The 12,844-nt window shown below is 37.9% G+C and overlaps 1 protein-coding gene across 4 annotated transcripts in view; it reads left to right on the top strand.

Moving 5' to 3' along the window:
- Positions 1 to 735: 735 nt before the first annotated feature.
- MIX23 (mitochondrial matrix import factor 23) overlaps positions 736 to 12,844 on the top strand; it is a 44,768-nt gene continuing 32,659 nt past the window's right edge. The window contains exons 1-2 of one of the 4 annotated variants that reach the window (XM_003991692.5): positions 736 to 882; positions 12,398 to 12,523. In XM_003991692.5, the coding sequence (XP_003991741.1) occupies positions 832 to 882; positions 12,398 to 12,523 (177 nt within the window). In that variant the 5' untranslated portion in view covers positions 736 to 831. Of the gene's footprint in view, positions 883 to 9,876; positions 10,022 to 12,397; positions 12,524 to 12,844 lie in introns of those variants that run through there. The other 3 variants (XR_006585093.1, XR_006585092.1, XM_045037017.1) reach the window with 3 other exon arrangements.

Genomic DNA, 12,844 nt, shown 5'->3' with positions numbered 1-12,844 from the left:
ACTCCGAAATCACACTGCCTAGATAAACCCAGCATTTCAATACTGTTTTTCCAGCGTTTTCAATGAATATATTGCTTTTATCAAAGACATGCAATTAAAATTAAGCTCCTAGTGATCAATGGACACTATGTCTTAGTGACTGTGAGCGTATTTCTCAGTCTACGTGAGGAATTCACATGTATGCTTACTATTTCTTCAATTTGCCTATTTTATAAAACCAAGCATTTCCACACCTGAACGCTTTATACAGCCCTTACCCCCACACTACCAGTAATGTTTTTTGTTTTGGTTTTTACCTTTATTTTTGAGAGAGAGTGAGGGAGGCTCTGATGCGGGGCCCGAGATGACCTGGGCCAAAATCGGATGCTCAACCCACTGAGCCACCCAGGATCCCACAGTAATGTCTTTTTTAGAAACGTCTCTTAGCAGTCCCAAATTCTTAACGAACAAAGGCCTTTGTGCTGAAGGGACAAGAGGTAAATAATGAAGTGGGAGGGTTAAGAAAAGCCTCACTTCTACTCTAGATTTCCAATTCAAATGATCAGGTTGGTGCCACCAAGGGGAAAAAAAATGGGATTGGAGTAAAACTATCCCTTCAAGTTCTGATACTCTCCGATACCTCTAGGCCAGTTCCAGAGGCCGTGTTAAAAGGGGTGGGAACAAAAAGAAGGATACCACGGGTACAAGTTTCGGTGCAGACGAGCACCAGGGAAAAGACAAACCTTGCCTTAGGTTTCTCGCTTTCTGCGGAATAAATTTTGTTAGGCGGCGACGCGGACACCTTTGCTCCGTGGTGATTGGCTCCCGGCGGGGGCCTCGCGTTTGTCCAATATGGCGGCGCCCAGTGGCGGTGTGAACTGTGAGGAGTTCGCCGAGTTCCAGGTGATGGGGTTTTCCTCATGTGGCAGGTGTTACCCCCAGTTGTCCCCGGATCCTGTTCCCTGCTGTGGCCTGGGAGGGAATGCGGATCAGTTGTGGAAGAAGCGGGCAGTTCAAGGCTCCTTTTCCCAGCCATTGGAGGTCATGGGGGCGCGGGGTTGGCCATAGCGAGGCAGCTCCGTGGGGGTCATGGTTCTCCTTGCGACGCCCAGGCCTTGAGTAACCGTCCCGGGAAACTTCGAGTGGTTCCGAGGTGGTAAAACCAAGCTTGGGCCGGGTGGTAGAGATTGTAACAACCTTTGAAGCCATCCCCTGAACTCAGTTCCTAGCCTCTGCCATCCCCCTCCTGCTTTAAGTTGACCACTCGTAGCAGATAAGAAAGTGAAGGAGAACTTATTTACTTGATAAAACAAAATAAAAACTTGGTACAAGTCTTACTGTTTTGATAGGGCAGAACGTTTGGAGTTCTTGAAGGGGCGATTAATTTTAGTACCTGCTGTGGTGCTTCTGCCTTCTATCCATTAGAGGAAATGTAACACTTAAGGAAAAAGTATTTTAGGACTAATACCGACCCATGAATTAAAGAAAGGGGTCTGGATTTTAACTAAGTTGCTATGAAAGTTATTTTAATGTAGGTATAAACGTGCTGATGTCTAGATAAAGAGTTGAACTTAAAAAATCATGACCTTACAAATGTATCTTTAAAGATAATGAAAAATAATTTCACGTATCACTGACCTGTCTGTAGGAAGTTTTGTTCTATGAGCCATTTTGTAGGGAGTGGTATTCTTGAAGATAACCTCAACAGACTGAATTATTTGACAAACATTATTTGGCCAAAGAAGTTCATGTGGGGTCTTTCCACTTTTTTCGTGCCCTCTTCACCACTTCAGCTCCTCCTCACAACAGATGAGCACAATAGCAGCCAACTTCAAATGTGATCAAAGTGCTGGACAAATACTGATACTTGTAAAAATCTTAAATAAGATAGAAAACGGTCGTTAGATTATGAAGTATATGGAATATTTAAGATTAACAGGCCTGTTTATGGCCTTGATCTTTCACATTAATTAGTACTATGAATTAATGAGCTCAGATAACTGAGCAATGATAGCCTTAGGTTTACTAGAATGAGCACTGGTTAGGGAGTTAGATGTTCTGGGTTCTAATACAGCTTCTGCCATTAACAGTTTTTGGACCTTGAGCTAATTGCTTAACCACTTAGGAATTAATTTTTGAATCTGCAAAATAAGATTTTGTTAAGTGACATTTAAAACTGTTTCCATCTTTATAATTATTTGAATCTCTAAAGCTAAATTTCTTTTTTTAAAATATAATTTATTAAGTTAGCAAATATACAGGGTATACAGTGTGCTCTTGGCTTCGGGACTAGATTTCTATGATTCATCGCTTATATACAACAGCCAGTGTTCATCCCAACAAGTGCCCTCCTCAGTGCCCATCACCCATTTTCCCCTCTCCCTGCCTACCCCACCCCCATCAGTCCTCAGTTTATTCTCTGTATTTAAGAGTCTCTTATGGTTTGCCTCCCTCTCTGTTTGAAACTTTTTTTCCCTTCCCTTCCCCCATGGTCTTCTGTTAAGTTTCTCATATGAGTGAATTCTACATATGAGTGAAAACATATGATATCTGTCTTTCTCTGACTGACTTATTTCACTTAGCATAATACCCTCCAGTTCCATCCACATTGCTGTAAATGTCAGGATTCCATTCTTTCTCATTACCAAGTAGTATTCCATTGTATATATAAACCACATCTTCTTTATCCATTCATCAGTTGATGGACATCTGGGCTCTTTCCATAATTTGGCTATTGTTGATAATACTGCCATAAACATTGGGGTACATGTGCCCTATGAATCAGCACTGCTGTATCCTTTGGATAAATTCCTAATAGTGCTGTTGCTGGGTCATAGGATAATTCTAATTCTAATTCTAATTCCACACTCTTTTCCAGAGTGGCTACAGCAGTTTGCGTTCCTACCAACAATACAAGAGGGTTCCCCATTTCTCCATATCCTCACCAACATCTGCTGTTTCCTGAGTTGTTAATTTTAATGTTTATTTATTTTTGAGAGAGAGACAAAGTGTGAGTGGGGGAGGGGCAGAGAGAGAGGGAGACACAGAATCAGAAGCAGGCTCCAGGCTCTGAACTGACGCGGGGCTCGAACTCATGAACCATGAGATCATGACCTGAGCCGAAGTTAGATGCTTTACTGACTGAGCCACCCAGGTGCTCCCTGAGTTGTTAATTTTAGCCACTCTGACTGGTGTGAAGTGGATCTCAATGTGGTTTTGATTTGCATTTGATTTGATTTGTGGTTTTGATGTGTGTGTTGGCCATCTGGATGTCTTTGGAAAAGTGTCTATTCATGTCTTCTGCACATTTCTTCACTGGATTGTTTTTCAGGTGTTGAGTCTGTTAAGTTCTTTATAGATTTTGGATACTAACCCTTTATCCGATATGTCATTTGCAAATAACTTCTCCCATTCTGTCTGTTGCCTGTTAGTTTTGTTGATTGTTTCCTTTGCAGTGCAGGAGCTTTATATCTTTATGAGGTCCCAGTAGTTCATTTTTGCTTTTATTTCCCTTGCTTTTGGAGACGTGTCGAACAAGTTGCTGCAGCTGAGGTCAAAGAGGTTGTTGCCTGTTTTCTCCTTTAGGGTTTTTATGGTTTCCTGTCTCACATTTAGGTCTTTCATTATTTTTATGTATGGTGTAAGAAAGTGGTCCAGTTTCATTCTTCTGCATGTTACTGTCCAGTTCTCCCAGCACCATTTTCTAAAGAGACTGTCATTTTTTCCATTGGATACTCTTTCTTGTTTTGTCAAAGACTAGTTGGCCAGACGTTTGTGGGTCCAATTCTCTGTTCTATTCCATTGGTCTATGTGTCTGTCTAAAACTAAATTTCAAAGGTATCTGTTAAAAGACCCAATAGTGCTTAGAAAACACCTTTATTTTTTCTTTTGGAAGGGCAGATAAGATGTAAGGGGAACAAAAGCTAAATTCTCTTGTAGAACCATTCCATTCACAGAAATAATGTAAATAAAAAGATCATAAAATGAATGTCATTAGTGAAACCTGGGGTAACTTTTTAAATAGTCTTTCTAGGGCTTTTCCAAATGTGTGGTTTATAATGGGGAATACCCTGGGTTAAAAGTCAGAAGATCTGATTTTCCAGAGCTGGCCTTGGCATATCACTTAACTTCATTGTAAATAAATATAAGAACATTTGCCACAACCCTCATAGGCACGCATGAACATAAGTGAAGGTAATGTAAAATGTAAAAATTTAGTATAACATTTAGGTTTAGATGAGTTAGGTAAAATTATAAGCTGTGGTTAGCTGGCACACTCACAAATTCTTAATCAAAGATAATATTTTTTAAAGCTGTGAAACCATTATATTTTGTATAGAAGTACCCTAAATGTGAAAAGCACTGCACTGAGTACTGTGGAAGAGAAACAAGAAATCATGTATTTTTATTATAAAGATTTAGGTACTTTTTCCTTAAAATTTTATTATGAAAATGTTCAAATGCTACAGAAAAGTTGAAAGAATTTTACAGTGAATACTTATGTACATCTAGATTCTATAATCAGTGATTTGCTGTATTTACTCTATCACATACTCATCTCAATATACCCATCAATTCACCTCTTTATTTTTTTGATGCATGTCAGTGGCAGTTGCAAACATCCATGTTCTTCACTCCTAAATGTGTCACTGTTCATATCATTAACTAGTATTCAATATTTGTTCACTTTCATTTTGTAAAATTTACATGCAGTGAAATGCACTGATGTTAAGCATACCAGTCTTTTGATATTTACATATACCTGTAGTACAAACTTCCATCAACATAGAGAATAATACCATCACCTCCAAAAGTTTCTCATGCCCTTCCCAGTCAATCCCAGTCCATACATCCCTCCTCCTCCCCTCTTACAGTGTACTGCTACTATCCTGATTTTTTCCATGTAGGTGCATGTTTTAAAGTTTGAGTCTTTGAAGTATTTTGAGTTTTTGCAGTTCTTACTTTTCTATTATAAAAATTGGACTTAGCCCTCCTGAAAAATATACTGTTTCCAAAATGAAATAAAGTCCAGAAAAGAATGTTTAAAATTGAGTGTCTAGAACTCCATTTGAACACTCATTTAGCAAGAATTTATTGGATGTCGTATTAGTCTGCTAGGGCTCCCGTAACAAATTCCACAGACGGGGTGGCGTAAACAACAGAAATTAATTTTTTCACAGTTCTGGAGACTCAGAGTCCAAGATCAAAGTCCTGTTAGGGTTGTTTTCTGATTCATCATCTCTTCCTGGCTTGCATGTTGCAGCCTCATTGCTGTGTTCTCACATGGCCTCTTTGTGCGCAAAGAGAGAGAGATCTCTGGTGTCTCTTCCTTGTATAAGGATATAAGTTCTATAGGATTAGGGCCCCACGCTTATGACCTCATTTAACTTTACCTCCCTACAAACTCTGTCTCCAAATTCAGTGACACTGGGGATTAGGACTTCAACATATGAATTTGGTGTGGTGGAAGACACAATTCAGTGTATAACAGATACCTGTTAGGTACCAGGCACTTGGGGAGACTCAGTGTACAGAAATAAAACAAGGAACATAATGCAAGTAGGGATATAAAACATGTAGAAGATATTTAGAATATGAATAAAATGCTATAAAGGTCAGAGAGATCAAGAGATGGTAATTGAGTTGGGCCTTAGGCAGGACCAGGGGAATTCTAAGTAGAAGGAACAGTATATAGACAGAAAATTTTATGTATCTGGGGGAAATAGCCAATCATTATTGCTGGAATTCAGGATTTACACGGACACAGGAATTATGAAAAAGATAGGAACCAGATTATGGAAGGGTTTGAATGCCAAGTGTGAGATTTGGGAGTCATTTTTGAACAGGGGCGAAATGGTCAAAGAGATGCTTTAGGAACATTCATCAGTACTGCCACAATCTTTGTTCACACCCTATCATGTCTGCAGTTAGCTTTGCAGTCCATCCTTATCTTTAGTCATTTCTTTCTTCAGTATATCCCCCTTCAATCTAATCTCCATGACTTTGTCTTCTAAGTTTTAGAATATGAACCATGCATCTAATTTCAGGCATCTGTGACCAGGTCTAAACTACTTAACATGACATACAAGACCTTTTAAAACCCAGTCCCAATGTCTTCTCCCTAGTTATATCTCTACCCTCTCTTATTCATGTTTCTCTCTCCCCAACCACTTCCATCTCCAGCATACATTTGAACTCTTCTGTCCAGCCACAGAGGCCTACTTTTCCCTGAATGCATCAAGCTCTTTATCATTTCTGATTTTTTTCCACTGGTTGCCACCCTGAAATCCCTTCTTCCTGACCCTATCTCTGACCCAGTTCATATATCAGCTGAACAAAATAAACTAAGTATTTTTTCCCAGAATGTTTAAGTTTTTGTATTTCTGTTGGGAATATTCATTTATACAGCATTGATTTTGCTAATTAGGTTTGGACAAAATAGACTGTTTTCTAGTATCCATGATGATTCCTTTTGTAACATGTCCAGCTGCTCTCTGGGCCTGGAGGTGCTGGGTGTCAAGAGGGCAAGTCTCTGTTTCTAGCGTGGTGGGGGGTGGGGGAGCATAGTGTGAGCATTGCTATAAAAATGTGGTTTGAGGAGCAGAATCTGAAAAGAGCAGCATGTGAATGGAATCTACTTCTTGGTACCTTCAGGCAGAGGGTGAGGAGGGGAAGGTTAATAAATTCCAGATCATTCTTTGGAGTATATTTTTATTTTACTGTCATGTAATCGACCTTTTACCACTCCCCATATACCCTGCCCAAAATAATTAAAGGAATTTACCTGAGGATCAACCTTAGGAATAGAGTGTAGTATAATTATAGGGGCAATAGAAAGTTTTCTCTACCCCTCCCTACTAAATCTGGGCACTCCTTAAATACCAAAATTAGCCTGTGAGAGGATGAGATTTTCACCGCACAATTACAGATAAGACATAAAATGCAATTCTAAGATAAGTGTCTGAATAATTTTAAATGGCCAGCCTAAAATTAGAGATTCATGATATGTCAGAATCTCTTCTTGTTTTGAGGAGGATTAAAGATTGGAGAAGCTGGAGACATTACAAAATTTGGAGAGTTACCTTTTCTAATGCTTTGACATTTAGAAGTTAATTAGGGTTCCAGGTCTTATACAAAGATATAGTCTTGAGAGAGCCACTGAACTGTGTGTATTTCTGTATTATCTCTGTGGACTTGTGTTTTATTGTGTATGATGTCTGCTCAGGGATGTCTTCTATATATTTTCTTAGTGAATTTGTGAGAGAGAAAGGGAGGGAATGAGGGAGGATGCCACTGGAGCCAGGCATCAGATATTAGTCTGTAATTCCTTATGAATAATACACATGATTTATTGGGAGCACTTGTGTGTCTGTGTTGACCTTCATTTGCTCTCAGTCTATGAGGGCCAGCCAAGCTTTTCTCTAGACCCTTTTGGAGTTGCCTTAAGAACTCTGGCCTTTTTTTGCACTGTAAGAAATGTGTGCCTAGTGAGGTGTTTTATATTTCTTTTCCTTCTCCCTTTGCAAGTTTGGAAGAAATTCCTTTCTGAATCCTACCCCCCTTGCCCTTTTAGTTTTTTAGTATCTTTTTTGTGATATTTAAGAATAGCTTATAGTTCTTTTTATCAGTTTAGAAATTGTCATTATATTTTCTCGAATTCAGTACTATCCAGTAGAACTCTTTGTAATGGTGGAAATTTGCACCATCCACTGGCAACATGTGGCTCTTGAGCACTTGAAATGTGGCTAGTGCAACTGAGGTACTAAATTTTAAATTATTTAATTTTAATTAAAATAACTTCATATAACTAGTGTCTACCCTATTAAAACTCAAGTTTTAGATCATATGTTGATGATTCTCTAGCACACAGAAGATTGATGTATTTGAAAATCCGCAGTTGTAGGTTCCATGGGTAAGACTGTGGAATTGACTGATTCATTACCTAGTTAATGCAGATAAATTCCCACTGCTTTATAAAACTTAACTGTTTTAATGGAGAGGAATTTGGCTATATAGCTAGTGATAAAACTCAAAACTGGTTAAAGTTCACAGTAAATAAAAATTCCAGGGAATGTCAAGCTATGTAATCTTTTACCTGGATTGCTGTGTCAAATCTCCTAACTGATCCTTTTGCATCTACTCCTGTTCCTATCTAATTCATTTTCCACATTTTAATACTTTAACCTAAGCAGTCATTTCAGAATATAGATTTGATCATGTAACCCCACCATACCTAAACACTTCATTGGTTTTCCATTCTCAGGAAAAAGACTAAAATCCTATAATCTGACCTATAGTGGTGGGCCTCAGTTTATACTATGTTTTCTCTTACTGTGTACAGAAGCCACATTAACTTTTCAGTCCATTAAACATTCTATTCAGATGACTTGTTAAGATCACCCAGGATTTCCATCTTGGTAAATCTGAAAGTTAATTTCTGTTCACATTTTTCTCGACTTCTAGGAACATTTAACACAGGTGACCATTCCCCCCCTGAAACCTTTCTTCTGACTTCTGTGATACTAGTTTTTTCCTGTACTTTAAATGCGAGAGTTCTTTCTTGACACCCTTCATTCCCAACAGTCTCCCTCAGTGATCTCTTCTCGTCTCATGACTTTTAATAACATCAACTTGTTAATATAACTCTAGCCTTGTTCAGTGTCAGACTGGTATTTTCAACTTTCTGTCCAACTTGTCTATGCAGATATTTAAGAAGCATCTGAAACTTAACATGTCCAGAGCAGAACCTTAAAAAAAAAGAATCAAACCTTTTTTTGTGTGCAAAAATGCAGTCCTGATTCAAAAGGAGAGTTAGTACCATGGATCCCTATATACCCAACCCTTAACTTCAACAATCAATTCATGGCCACTCTTTTATTTATATTCTGCCACTCACCCCATCCTAATCAGATTATTTTGCGCACATCCCAGATACCATATCTTTTTTTGTAAGTTTTCAGTCTCTATTTCTAATAGATGATAATTTAAACACACTACCAATATCACATACAATTAACAATAACCCTAAGTATTATCAAATGTCCTTTGAGTCGTAATAGAACTTTGATCTCATTCCTTCCAAATCTTTTCTTCCCTCAGTCTCTCCCCAACATCAGTTTAACGGCACTACCATGGATTTAGTTGTTCAGGCCTCAAACCTAACAGTCATCTTGTTTTCTCCTTCCTCACCACCAATTCATCAGTTTAGCCTATCTGCTCTATTTTCAAAATATATCCTGAATCCAGCTTCTTCCTAATTCTATTGCTACCTCTCAATCAAACTATCTATCTCTTGCCTAGACTACCATAGTAGTCTGCTAAAGAGTCACCCTGTTTCCATTCTCTTCTCTATAATCCATTCTTCATCTACAGGCGAAGTTATCTTTTAAAAAAATTAATCATGTTATAGCATTCCCTTGCCTTTAACCCTGTTGCCTTTAGAACAGAGTCCTTAATTGTTTCCATGGTCTCTGTTGTCCTTCATTTTCTGGTCTCCTCTGACCTCACTTAATACCACTTTTCCCCTTATTCACTCCCAGCCCACTTGTCTTCTTTTAGTTCTTCAAATACCCCAAAGTTTGTTCTTGCCTCATCATTTTTGACTTATTCCCCCACATGTTCTTTTAGTTGGCTTATTCATGTCATTCAGTTCTCAGTTCAAATGCTGTATCCTCAGAGAGGCCTTTCTGGATCTCCTTATCCAAAGTGTTAGCCCCTCAGCCCCACTGTCATTCTTCATCCCATTACCTCAGTTTGTTTTCTTTTTCACAGTATTGTTCAATACTGAAATTATCTTGTTTGTTGAGGCACTTGCTTATTACCTGTCTCTTCCTATGAGAATTTTGCTCTTTGAGGGTCAGAACCTTTAGAATGTTTAGAATAGTGTTTAGAATGGTGCCTGACACACACTAGACATTACTAAATATTTTTTGAATGAAGAGTGTGTTAATAAATGAACTGTGCTGGGTTCTGAATGCTTCATATGTTTAAAGAAGAAAGATTGCTGAGGACTCTCAGCCAAGGAAAGAGTTTTATCCAAAAGGTATAACTTAAATCTTGGCCTCAGAAGATCATTTTGATATAGATGGGAGAAAAGAGAGATTTAAAAAAAATTTTTTTTTAACGTTTATTTATTTTTGAGACAGAGAGAGACACGGCATGAACGGGGGAGGGGCAGAGAGAGAGGGAGATACAGAATCGGAAGCAGGCTCCAGGCTCTGAGCCGTCAGCCCAGAGCCCGACACGGGGCTCGAACTCACTGACCGCGAGATCGTGACCTGAGCTGAAGTCGGACGCTCAACCGACTGAGCCACCCAGGTGCCCCAGAAAAGAGAGATTTTTAAAAGAGGTTTCTTTCTTTCTTTCTTTCTTTCTTTCTTTCTTTCTTTCTTTCTTTCTTTCTTTCTTTCTTTCTTTCTTTCTTTCTTAATAGTCAAGTTATAGGTGTGCTGAAGTTGGAAAGGAAGGTTCCTGTCTACTACTTCTGCTAATTATGTACTTTTTGACACTAAATGGTGCTTCTGCCTTTTGTTTGGAATTTGCCATTTACACATATATCCTCCATTGTACACAAAACACTCAAAGTGGTGGTTGCTTAGTGAATATGTTGATATTATCCCTTAAGAATTCCAATTTATAGAGAATAATAGTATTATTGACAAAAATAGAAAGATACTGGAAGAGGGGATAAGATAGTGAAGCTGGTTTTAAACCTGACATTTGCCTGTGTTTTATTAGTCTAAATTATGAGCCTTCTACAAGCTATTTAACTTCTAGATTGAGATCTAGAAAAGGCTATTAAAATACTGATTGAAGATTAATAGACTGATAGGAACAGAATCTAAACTGCAGACTTAGACTGAATGGCTTAAATGGTTATTATAATTGGAAACACCTAAATGTTCATTATTGGGGAAGTAGTCTTACAGACTGTGACACTTCCACAGGATATTTATGCCACGATTAAAAATATCTTCAAGGCACTTTGAGTAGCAAGGGCAAAATGCTCATGGTATAATGTCATAAAAGCAGGACTTTAAAGTGTTACAAAGGACCTCCAGTTGATAAAAATATTCATAGATGTGTACGGAAAAAACTAAAAACATTTTATAACATTAATAATAGTTAACTGTGGATGACTTTTATTTTTTTAAACTTTTTTGCTAGTTTTTCTAAAATGACTTGTAATACTTTAATCATAATAGAAGTTTTTATTTTAACAAACGGATGAAGAAAGAAATGAAGTTGGTTTCAGTCATGGATTTCAGTTTGGCATAGGAAAGATAGGCTGGTATGTTGAAGGAGGCAGAGAATCAAACAAAGTTGCTTTTAATACACTTTAATATTGAATGTTAACTTGTTGGGTGTTTTTAATATATATATTTCTAGCATTATATACTTCTATTTCCCTGATGATTTTTCAGCCATCATGTTTTGCTGGGCTGGGGCGGGGAAGAGAATTTAAGAAACAATTAAAAAAGAAAGAGTATAGTGCTGGAAACAGTTTGTGTTTTCTGGAGACAGAGTGTACCTGATGTCCAGCCTTTCTCTAGTGACAAGTGAAAAGAAGTACCCTAATCAAAATGTAGAGAGAAGGGACTGCCCTATGTAGGTATTCTCACCAGAGTCTTTTTAAGTCCCCTGCCCTTTTAGTATTATTTTTCTTTTGGTTGGTGTTTTGAGAGTTGGAGCCTTTTCAGGAGGAAGAGATCCATGGGAAATGTGAGTAGGGTCACTAAGGAAAGGTAAAACTAATTTCTGTTTTGTTCTGTGAATAAGAAAGCCATGAAGAGACTTGATTCCTTCTATAAAAGCATGCTTTCTCCTGTACTTCTGTATTTTTGTTACAAATATAATAAAACAATCATAGTAAAAAGCTAAAAAAAGCAAAAAGCCTAAAAGGTCATAGGTTAATTTCTAAGTGAACCACTACTGAGTATTTCTTATATAGCTTTGCAGAATTTTTCCATCTAGTACCCCATTTTAGAATGATAGACATAGAGGCAGTAGAGCAAGCAATTATGCTGGATTGTCTGGGACAATTTGAGGTAATTGCGTTTAGTAGAAACTTTTGTTGGCTGTATGCTTGGATGGAAAGAGCATACACTGTTTGCTAAGCATGTGCCACCAGGTGGGGTTTAAAAATGAATTAAAGCAGTCATGACCCTTGAGATGGTCACATTTGAGCCAAGAAAACAGGGTTGGTGCCCATTCTTAGAATTACGATTACATAACCTATTATTCTCGTAATAAAGATTTTCCTGTGGTTGCACTAAATTTAGCATGGTTTCTCTACTCCTAACTTACAGGATTGTAAAATATCCAAGAGCTTTATGGATTTTTTGTTTGTTTAAATGTTTCTTTTTTAACACTTAACTTTCAATTCAGGTTATTATTCTTTTATTTTAAATATATATAGGAATTACTCAAGGTGATGAGGACGATTGATGACAGAATAGTACATGAATTAAACACTACGGTTCCAACAGCTTCCTTTGCAGGGAAAATTGATGCAAGCCAAACCTGTAAACAACTTTATGAGTCTGTAAGTGTATCTTTTGAGTCTTTTGTGCTTCCTTTATGCCTTTCTTTGCAGGCAAAATAAGAAACCAATTGACACATAATTAAACTGGATAAAAGTATGACATCTTCATGTTTTCTTGCCTACATCTGAGGGTGTGTATAAGTTTTGATCTGGTTGCTACAAACTAAGGAAAACGTGTGATCTCTCGACAGTTCTAAGGAATGAGAGCATTTTTTGGCCCCTTCATGGGCAGCCTTTAACTTTAGAAACCTTATGCACCAGGGAACGAAGGAGGAAGTGAAACAGTCAAGTAAAAACAGCGAAACAGGAGCAAGGGTTTGA

This window comes from Felis catus, chromosome C2, assembly GCF_018350175.1.
Source record: "Felis catus isolate Fca126 chromosome C2, F.catus_Fca126_mat1.0, whole genome shotgun sequence".
Classification (NCBI taxonomy): Eukaryota; Metazoa; Chordata; class Mammalia; order Carnivora; family Felidae; genus Felis; species Felis catus.
This window is presented reverse-complemented; position numbering and strand designations above follow the sequence as displayed.